The 9,811-nt window shown below is 58.1% G+C and overlaps 2 protein-coding genes across 2 annotated transcripts; one reads left to right on the forward strand and one right to left on the reverse strand.

The window, feature by feature from the left end:
* Positions 1–215: 215 nt before the first annotated feature.
* APRT (adenine phosphoribosyltransferase) lies at positions 216–3,895 on the forward strand. The gene is made up of 5 exons (XM_081336181.1): positions 216–358; positions 921–1,024; positions 1,531–1,664; positions 1,934–2,012; positions 3,114–3,895. The coding sequence occupies exons 1-5, from the start codon at positions 270–272 to the stop codon at positions 3,254–3,256; spliced, it is 549 nt and encodes a 182-aa protein (XP_081192307.1). The 5' UTR covers positions 216–269; the 3' UTR covers positions 3,257–3,895.
* Positions 3,896–4,090: 195 nt separating this feature from the next.
* CDT1 (chromatin licensing and DNA replication factor 1) lies at positions 4,091–9,548 on the reverse strand. The gene is made up of 10 exons (XM_081335926.1): positions 9,228–9,548; positions 8,526–8,675; positions 7,994–8,208; positions 7,660–7,854; positions 7,194–7,339; positions 6,803–6,888; positions 6,510–6,698; positions 6,259–6,390; positions 5,625–5,826; positions 4,091–4,626 (listed from the first exon to the last, which is right to left on the reverse strand). The coding sequence occupies exons 1-10, from the start codon at positions 9,531–9,533 to the stop codon at positions 4,463–4,465; spliced, it is 1,785 nt and encodes a 594-aa protein (XP_081192052.1). The 5' UTR covers positions 9,534–9,548; the 3' UTR covers positions 4,091–4,462.
* Positions 9,549–9,811: the final 263 nt, after the last annotated feature.

The raw sequence follows: 9,811 nt of genomic DNA on the forward strand, positions 1-9,811 counted from the left end.
TCTCTTGGGCGGGGGCTGAGCCTCCGGGAGGCGATGCCCGGGGAGGCAGCGAGGGACGCGTCGCCACCCTTTGGCCGGCCGGTTCGGCGCCCGCCTGGGAGGGAGGGAGGGAGCGCCCCCCCTCGGCACCTGGACCCAGCCCGGGGGGGCTCCCGGCACGGCGGAGAGCCCCTCCCCCTCTTCCCTGGCCGGCCCTCCCCGCTCCCGCGCTGCGGCTCCTCCCCGCGCATGCGCGTTGCTCCCGCGGAGGAAGCTCAGCCCTTTTCGCCATGAGCTCCGAGGACGAGCAGAAGCGGCGCCTGGTCCGCGAACGGATCCGGGATTTCCCGGACTTTCCGTCGCCCGGGATCATCTTCCGGTAAGGGGCCGCGGCTGGAGCGCCTGGAACGCCCTTTGCCCGGGCCGGCTCAAGCGGAGGGGAACCGGGCGAGGCAATCGCGCCTGCCCTGCAACTCCGAAAGCGGGACTGCCGCGCGGCGGCTGCGGGCTCTGCGCTCGCTCAGCTGGCCCGTCCCCGTCCGCCGGGCTCTCCCACGCGCCGGGCCGGGCCGGGAACGAGGACGGGTGGAGGAGGAATCCCGAGGAAAGAGTGCGCTTCTTGGGAGGGATTAGGGAGTCAAGCCTCTTGGCGCCCCCGCTGGCCCTTGCGGGGCTACGTGGCTTCCCGTTGTCGGGAAGGTCAAACTCCGGGGAGGAAGGGATTCCCGGAAAGGGGGACTCCGAGCAGTTTCTCCCCCCTCCCCCCGCCGATACGATGAATCACCTTGGAAGCCAAGCAGAATCAAACTAGGCTCCTGGCCAGTCTCCCAGGGCAGCCCCAGGTAAAGCAGGCCCTTCCCTCCCCTGCCACCCAGACCTTGAATGGTAGAGAAGTGCAGCCTTGTGGCGCCCCTCCCCATCCTTTCCTTCCCCCTCCCCAGGGACATCAGCCCCATGCTGAAGGACCCCGTGGCGTTCAAAGCGGCCATCGACCTGCTGGAATCCCATATTAGGGCCTCCCACAAGGAGTTCGACTTCATTGCAGGTGAGTCACAGAGAGAGAGAGAGGCCTCCCCCTCGGTTGTGGAGCTTTGGGGTGGGACATGTTTGGTAAAGACTGAGGCCCCCTTCTCCCCTCTGGAAAGAGCCCAGCATCTGAGGCTCTGCCTACAAACGGTCCCCTCTTCTTGCAATTTGATGACGGCTAGTTCTCAAAAACTTAGGTTAGTGTCTTAGCTTTCGTTGGGGGCATAATGCTCTTTTTACGGATCTGCATTGTCCCGTTTCCGTCTTCCTTGGAGAAGCTCACCAAGGACAGAGAAGTGAGTCTTTTCCCCAAAAACTTCCCCATCCGCTCCAAAGAAAGTCTGAACTTAGCTTTCTCCTCATTGTGCCAAGTTTCTATGGAACAGGCAGGCAGTAGCTTGTTTGACCATCTTCCCCCAGGCACAGGTGTGTTCCCTCACCTGCTGCTTGTAAAGACCCCCTCCCCCCCAGACCTCCTGATGGACTTTCCCTCTGGGGTCACCCTTCTTTGCTCTGCTCTGCCAGGCCTCGATTCTCGCGGCTTCCTGTTTGGGCCAGTTTTGGCTCAGCGGTTGGGGGTTGGATTCCTGCTCATCCGCAAGAAAGGGAAGCTCCCGGGACCCACCGAATCCATGTCCTACGCACTGGAATATGGCAAGGTAAGTTTGCGCTGCTCCGACAAAGTTGCTTCTGGGAATGAAAAGCAGCAAAGTTGTGGGTGTTCCAACGCGAGGTTTTTTAGAAGAGTTTGGACAACCGTATGTCTGAAATGGTATGGGCTTGAGCAGGGGGCTGGGTCTAGAAGACCTCCAAGGTCCCTTCCAACTCTGCTATTCTGTTAGTGACGCTTGACTCACCTGCTCACAGCCTGCCAAGGGCGACCTGTGGGATTAGGATGAAAGCCCAGTCGTTCTCCTCCTTCCTGCAGGCCGAACTGGAAGTCCAGAAGGACGCGGTGGAGCCAGGACAGAAAGTCATCATAGTGGACGATCTACTTGCGACAGGAGGTAAGCGGTGGCTGTCCGAGCAGGGAAGGAGTTAGCAGTGGGCTTTTTTTATCCCAAGCTGGGGAGCGGGGGGCTTTGGTTTTTTCAGTGCTGGGCAGCATTCCACAAACAAGCGCACCATATCTCCCACCACCCCCAGCCTCCAGGGCTTTCAGCCTGCAAGTTGAGAAAGGTTGGGCGCAGGCCTTCAGGCGACTTCGAGAGTCCCTTCATTTCAGGAATTACCAAAGTCATTGGGGGAAGCTGGATTCACTCAACGATCACAGTGCAATTCACAATAACTGTGGCAAAAAAGATCATAAAATCGGGTGCAATTCACTTAATCCCCACCTTGCTCGGCAACAAATTCTGGTCCCAAGTTGAGAATTAACTCTATTTTATTGACGCAGCTCAGGTGGTGTCCAGTGGGGTTTTCTTCAAGAGTGGCCTCCTCCTCCCATCTCCTCTCTCCCACCCACCCTCCCTTTATTTAAATCCTGTCTTACCATCTCGCTTAATAAGAACTCCCCTTTGTAAAAACCGATGCGCTTATGTGCCAAACGTGAGCTGTCTTTGGCACGTTAGCTGGGCTCCTTGCAACACCAGGACAACTCTTGCAACTTTTGAATTCTGTTTCAAGACAAATGGCAACTTCTGCTGTAGAACATTTTGTGCCTTGTGGCGGGCCGGAGGGGGAAACACGGGGATTTCCCAGGAGTGCAGGAGGAGGGGGTGGGGGGGTGAATTCAGGCTGTGGTTTTGCATGGCAATTACCGCCTCCTTTTTAAAGTTCATTTTTATAGCAAAAGAAGAGGTTGCTCTTAGCAAGGTATTGTTCCCAGTGCTTAAGTACTGGATCAGAGGTTTAACACTTCCAGCCTTCTGTTCCCCATTGCAAGCCCACAAGTGGGGCAGGATCCTTCGAGTCTCTCCCCCACAACTGGTAGAGAAGGGTGGCATCGAATCCATACGGCCACATAGGGGGGGGGTGTGGCAAAGGCACTCAGCTGGGAACAGGGAGACCTTGGATTCCTAAGGAAAGGCAGGGCCTAAATTTACCGTATTATTTTTCCACCGTCCTCTTGGTCCCCCTAATGGCTCCTTTCCCTCCCTCCCTCCCAGGTACCATGCGGGCCGCCTGCGAGCTGATGACGAAGCTCCAGGCCGACATCTTGGACTGCCTGGTACTCACTGAGCTGTCCTTCCTCAAAGGTGTAGAGGCCCTGAAGCCCTTTCCCCTCTACTCGCTGTTGCAATACCACTGATGCATTTGGTTCCCCCTGCAACTTGGCTCCACCGTCCTATTTCCGAGTCCTGAACTTTCTGGGGTGGGTGGGGTTCCTGCCACTTCCTTGCACGTTGGCCAAACCTTGAGCAATCCGGAAAGTGCTGGGTGTAGTTCCTTAACATGGCACACTGAGTATTTTAAATACAATTTGAAACCTGAACAAGGGCAGCCAAAGATCTTTGGCAGCAGAGCCCCGCTGGTTATAGCCGGGGCATGTGTGGATCTGTTCCTGAGGATGATGATGTGGATTCCCATGTTCATCTCATGTGCATTAGTGTGTTCCCTTCCAGAAACTAGAGGGAAATAGGACCGATCCACGGCCTCCAGAAAGCCCGTTTGCTGGGTCTTGAGCAACCCAACCACAAAACGATTTGACCTTGACTTCACTCTGAACCCCACATCAGCCCTGTGAATGTTCCTGGCTATTGCACTTGGATAAGGCCAGCTAGAGTAGAGGCTAAACATGTCTGTTCGCATAATTTGGATTACTTGGTAGGTGAGGACATGCGTCTTCCTCCTTGCTCCCCTGCAAGGGTAGAATTATGTTGTGACTAGAAAGCTCCTTATCTCGCTACCCTTGAAATTGCTGCAACAAATAAACACTTCTGTAAAACTATTTGCTATTCAAGGCACTGCTCTTGTACCTGGCCCTGATGGGGCTCACAAGTCTGCTCTTCTGGGGCTAAAGCAGAACTGCTCAAGGGGAGGTGTGTGATTTAGAGATGCTGGGGGGGGGGGCTGCTCTGGAGCCAGCCTTGGGCTTCTGCTGGCACTCAGGGAGCGGAGGGGGGTAGAGAAATGCTTCTCCAGCTTCAAGTAAGGAGTTTAATGCCAAGTTTCATATACAAATCGCATTTCAAGACAGAACAAGCCTTTCTTTAAAAGAAAAAAAATCGTCCCTCTTTGCTCTCATGGACAGGAGGTGGGATCCAACCTTCCCCCCCCCTTCCTGGAAAAGCAGCCACATCTTTTCCAAACTTCTCGAGACAAGAATGTTTTGTGCCTTAAAAAAGTGGCTCGTTGAATCATGTGATGCCCACCCTCCTGTTGTGGCTCTGCCAAAAAGCTTGCGAGTTTTCCGTTGGAGAGAAAATCTGTTCAGAACAAAGAGAAGAAGAAAGGGTGCGCTCCCCCCAGGAAGTCCATTTTCGGGGGTCTTCCTCCCCCCCAACAAAAAAAAAAATCAGAGCGCCTCCTCTTCCCGCTTTCTTGCAGTCAGCCTCTCGGCTACAGCGCTGAGGTCCATGGCCTTGTCCAGCTTCAGGTAGCTCTCTTGGCGAATGGGAAGGATGCGGAGCCAATCGGGCAGGAGCTCTGCGAAGAGCTGGAGGTGTTTTTCCATCTCTCCTGCGGGGGGGGGGAGAGGAGAAAGGGGGTCAACCTCAGAGGCCTGCCGGGTTTGAGGGCCATCACATGTGCCCAGGGGTCTTCCCAAACCCCCGGGGAGCCACTGCTGGAGGGTGGGGGCTCTAGGCCCTCTTCCAGGAGAAGCAGCAGGGAAGGGCTGAAATCTCAGCTCACAGGACAGCAGCTCTTTTGCCCGTCAAATCTGCGCTCGCTTCTTCCAGCCGAATCTTTGGAAACCACCCTGCACTAAAGCCAATGCAGAGCTGCGCTAGATGGACCGATCGGCTCAAACTGTGAACGGTTTATCACAGGGATATCCAGTGTTGGCAACTTTTAGGACTTGTGACCGACATGGCTGGGATTTGTGGATGTCAAGACGTGGCCGGTTGTTAAGACTTGGGAGAGCACTTGTTGCTCGGCAGACCTCACAGCTCAGGCTCTCCTGAACTGGTTCTTCTGTTGGGGTTGCCGAGTCACCTGGGCTTTGTGGTTACTGAGTAATTAGGCCTAGTGAAAGTTGAACCATAAAAAAGGCTGAGCGCCAAAGAATTGAGGCCTTTGAACTGTGGTGCTGGAGAAGACTCCTGCGAGTCCCTTGGACTGCAAGGCGATCAAACCGGTCAGTCCTAGAGGAGATCAATCCTGACTGCTCTTTAGAAGGCCAGATCCTGAAGCTAAAACTCAAATACTTTGGCCACCTAATGAGAAGGAAGGACTCACTGGAGAAGAGCCTAATGCTGGGAAAGGTTGAGGGCGAGAGAAGAAGGGGACGACAGAGAATGAGGTGGCTGGACGGAGTCACTGAAGCAGTAGGCGTGAGCTTAAATGGACTCCAGAAGATGGTAGAGGACAGAAAGGCCTGGAGGAACATTGTCCATAGGGGCACGATGGGTCGGACACGACTTCGCAACTAACAACAACAAAGGCCCAGGTGCCAAAGGGCAGCAGGTGGCCTCCTCCCTTCCCCCGCCCCAGGGCCGCCCACCCGCCTGCCTTACCCATGGGCATGGGAGCCGGGTAGCTGTCCATCATCCGCCGGCATGCCACCTCCATGGAGAGAGCCTGCTTCTTTTCAGCCACAAAGACGTTGCGCAGGACGCGTGCCATCTCGGGCAGACGGGTCAGCATCGCCAGCCGCTGCTCCTGCTGGGGGCTCCGGGTCATCAGCGCCTGCAGCTTCTGAGCCTCCTTGGCCCTGACCTGGGGGGGGGAGGGGGCAGCCTTAGGCTTTGGCACAGCGGCTCCAATTCCAGCTTTGGGCATCTGGCTCCAGGCAAGTCTCCTGCTTGGAGGTACCCAGCTTTGGTTTTCTTCTGTAGCGGGTTTTCTCTACCTTGGCAGCTTTGAAGAGCTCTGGACTTCAACTCCCAGAATTCCCCCCCCCGACAACCACGGTCTTAAAAGTTGCCCATGGTTGGGAAAACCTGTCCTATAGAATAGGTGTGGCCACGGCCAACAACTTCTACCGGTGGGCTGGGGGGAGCTGAGAAAGGGCCTGTCCTCTCACCCCCAGAGGCACAAGTTACAAGCTTAGTTGAAGGTGCCGGACCTCGGACAGGTCAAGATGCACCCTGGGAAGCTGGCAGTGCCCTGCGCGGCAGCAGCCACAGCTGGACCAGTGGGGAAACTCACCCTTTCTATTAAGGACTGTGAGACGCCTTTCAGGCTGTTGGGGGTTCCGGGCACAGCTGGGCAAGGAGGCTGCTGGGTGGAGGGGCTGGTGTCTGCCGTCCTTAGGGCCAGGTTGGTTAACGCCTTTTCCATCTGTTTGGGGAGGCCCAAAATGCAGGCGCTCTTTTTACAAATTATTTGCAAAGGCTTGTGGTGTGCAGATCAATCTGGGGCAAGATTGCCGCCCCCCCCTGCCCCCCCCCAGGCCGTACCTTAGGCGTCAGCATGCCTTGTGCCTTGGCCAGCACTTCTTGCGCAGTGGTGACCCTGTCCACCTGGGGAGGCTGGGGCAGCTCAGCGGGCACAACATCAGGCACCTCGTCTACCCGGAAGCGAGGGTGCCAGCGGGTCAGCTCGTCCTCCGCTATCACCATCGGAGGGTCCAGAGAAGCCAGGAACGCCTAGCGGGAGGCCAAGCACGAGTCTCAAGATGCGGGGAATGCCACATTCCTGCTCTGCAGGAAGGGGAGGAAGGGGTGCCAAGCAGCCCCCCAGAAGTGCTTGCCTTGTGGTGCTCCTTGACCATGGCCGTCAAGTTCTTGCAGAAGATGCCCCGGCGTTCCATCAGCCGAGAAGCAGTCAGCTTCTCCCCTGGGAGTAAGAGGAGGAATCAGGACCATCCCTCCGCTTAGCCCCCGCCCCAGTCCCGCACGCTTTAGGAAAGCAAGGAAGGTGGTGGCATTCAGACAGACATCAGCAGGTCCTCATTTGCTAAGAGGAGCTGGGGCAAAAAACCCCGCCTTTCTTGCAGGAAGAAAAAGGCCAGAAACCACTGCAGACAAATAGCAAGACTGAGTTCACACAACACGCTTCACTTGGGTTTGTGAAGCAGGGCAACGTCCCCTTGGTTTTCAGAGGCTTCCATATGATGCAGGTGGCCTCCTGCCCAGACCCACCTGCTCCCAGCCCTGGTTCGACAGTCAGCTGGTAGGTGCCTCGCTTGCCTGGTCCACCGAAGGTAGGGATGTTTCTCTCTTGGCGCAGAACGTAAGAACCCGGGTACACCGTTTTTATCTGTCCCAGGTGCTGTTCTTCAAAGCGCCTACAAGACAGGAAGCGGATGAGTGGGCAATGTCAGCTTTCGGAAGATCACGACCAAGCCCAGAGCGAGCCCTGCATGGATGGGAAGCTGTGTCCTCACATAAGCCCCACGGAAAGCTCCGGTCTTGGGTTCAAAGCACGGGTGTCCAACCGTCACCACTTTAAGATTTGAGGACTTTACTTCCCAGAATTCCCCAGCCAGCCCTGCTGGGAGCTGAAGTCCACAACTCTTGAATGGCCAAGGTTGGACACCCTTGGTCTAAAGCCATGCTTGCACGGGTGCCGAGGTCCGTCCAATCGAGCACCTGAAAGGAAACTCACTTGCGCATCATGTCCTGCACGCCTTGCTTGACCTTGGCAAAGGTGACCGCTTCCGAGCGGTTGAATATCATCGCCACGATGGTGTCCGTGCTGCGGAACATCTCAGCCAGCACCTTGTATTTGTACGGCAGGAGTAGACCAGGGGGCACGTCTTGCGCGAGGGTGTGGAAGCGCTGGTAGGCCGGCACCTTCTCACTAGTCAGGAGGGGAGAGAGGCTTCACATGGTGGGCTTCTCAATCTGGCCAACTGAATCAGACCTGCTCTCAGGTGATCCAGTCGTGCCAGTGACCCAGCCCCAGCTCCGATTCAGGATGGACAGAGCAATTTCCCCACCTGGTCTCGGCTGTGGATTCTAGATCCTTTCTTTTCTCCTTCGCGGAGAGCTTCCCCTGGCGGATCTTGGATTCCAGCAACCGGGCCCGTTCCAGTCGGCTCTTTAGGTTGCCAACAGATTCCAGGTTGGCGGCTCCCCCCTTGATCTTCTGCGCCAGACTATGGATCTTGCCCAGACGGCCCCTCAGCTCCAGGAGTTGCTTTGGGGACGCATCCTGCCCAGAAGGTGGAGATCTCAGCAAGGTGGCTGCCCCTCCTCCCTTTTTGCTGGGCTGGGATTGTGCAGTGAAGCAGTGCCCCCACCCCCTTGCAAACCCCCTGCCTGGAGGCGAGGTGTGAAGCTGCATTAGGTGGTGGGGGGAGGAAGGCTGGCCAGGACACAAAGATGGGGAAAGGTATGGTGAGCAGGACTGGCAGTGATGACGTTTAGCTCAGCTCTATCCTATAAGCCGGTATCCAGTTTTGGCAACTTTAAGAACTGTGGACTTCAACTCCCAGAATTCCCCAGCCAGACCTGCTATCTAAGACTCACCTTCTGCTCCGGACTGGCTGCAGCCACTGAGGTTCCCCCCAACTTCAAGCGAGGCGAGAGAATCTCATTCACCAACTCCTTTGCTTCCTTATCCAGGGCGGAGGGGCTGGGAGGCCCCAGAGCTGCAGGGCAGGTGGGGCAAGCAGAGACCTGAAACAGAAGCAGACATTTGGACCCCCAACCAGTCAACCCTCGGGGTTCGGCCCCTCCCTATGTGCCACAGAGTCCTGGCAGTCAAGCAAATCTGGCCGATGCCATTAGCTGAGATGGGGCGAAGCAGAGAAGTGGAGGCAGCCGCCAGAGTCCCTTTGTAGGGAAGACGGGAGGCATAAAAATTTAATAAATAAAAATTATGCCGCTCTCTCCGTGGGCTTGCAGCAGGCAGCCTGGAAAAGTTGGGCAAATTGGCAAGATGGGGAGGGGGCTGTTTCCGTTCACGCAACCAAGCGTTAGCCCGGGCAGAGGCCTTTGTTTGAAGCAGCTGCGGAGCAACATGTGGCGACACCCCCCCCCCGCGCTCCCGTCGGACCGGGCTCAAAATGGCCGCGTCCACAGCGCACCTCGGGGGCAGCCCCATCCGGGCACCGTCCCGCCCAGATCGCGGCTCGGATTCCGGCAGCCGGTTCCGCATTCGCAGCAAGGCGGCAGGCCGTTAATCCGGATCAAGGGAGCCCCGGAATAAGAGGCTCGGGGGGCACTCACCGCCCCCTCCCGCTCGGGCATCAGGAGCCTCTTCCTGGCGCCGCCTCCGGACGGGCGGCGACGCGGCTCCGCTTCCAGCTCGGGCTCCGACCGGCGCCTCTTCCTGCTGCGCGGCCCGGCCGGCGGGGGTCCGGAGCCGAGCGGGGTCCCCGGCGGAGCCAACCGCGGCTCCTGCTCAGGCCCGGCCCCGTCGCCGCCCGGCTGCCCCGCCGCCCCGGCTCCCCCTTTCCGCCGCTTGGCGCCCCGCGTTGCCCCCGGCCCGGCCTTGCTCAGCGGGAAGAAGCGGGTCAGGCGGAGCTGCGCCATCTCGCCGCCCGCGCGGATCCCTCGCCCGGCGCTACAATGTAGCCTTTCCCGGGCCCGCTAAGCCCCGCCCCCCCTTTTCCCGCGCGGCGCTCTTAAAGGCGCCGCCGCCGCCTCGCCGCCCCGCCCCGCCCCCGCCAGACCCCCCCCTGCGCTGCTCGCCTCTCGGGGAGGCCGCGGGGGACGGTCGCGCTCGCCCGGCCGGCCTTAGGCCGCGCCCCCGCGGGGAGGGGGAAAGCTCGGGGGACCGCCGCTCACATTCGGGCTCGGGGCAACGGGGG

This window comes from Vipera berus (genome assembly GCF_964194415.1).
Source record: "Vipera berus genome assembly, chromosome: 10".
Taxonomy (NCBI): Eukaryota; Metazoa; Chordata; class Lepidosauria; order Squamata; family Viperidae; genus Vipera; species Vipera berus.

Excerpts from the sequence above, each read along its gene's own strand:
- APRT (XM_081336181.1), top strand. The coding sequence starts at position 270 with ATGAGCTCCGAGGACGAGCAGAAGCGGCGCCTGGTCCGCGAACGGATC. Across the intron at positions 1,025-1,530 it reads GGAGTTCGACTTCATTGCAG|GCCTCGATTCTCGCGGCTTC; the intron begins GTGAGTCACAGA and ends CTGCTCTGCCAG. Across the intron at positions 1,665-1,933 it reads ACGCACTGGAATATGGCAAG|GCCGAACTGGAAGTCCAGAA; the intron begins GTAAGTTTGCGC and ends TCCTTCCTGCAG.
- CDT1 (XM_081335926.1), bottom strand. The coding sequence starts at position 9,533 with ATGGCGCAGCTCCGCCTGACCCGCTTCTTCCCGCTGAGCAAGGCCGGG. Across the intron at positions 8,209-8,525 it reads CAGCCAGTCCGGAGCAGAAG|GATGCGTCCCCAAAGCAACT; the intron begins GTGAGTCTTAGA and ends CCTTCTGGGCAG. Across the intron at positions 4,627-5,624 it reads CCCGGCTCCCATGCCCATGG|GAGAGATGGAAAAACACCTC; the intron begins GTAAGGCAGGCG and ends CCCCCCCCGCAG.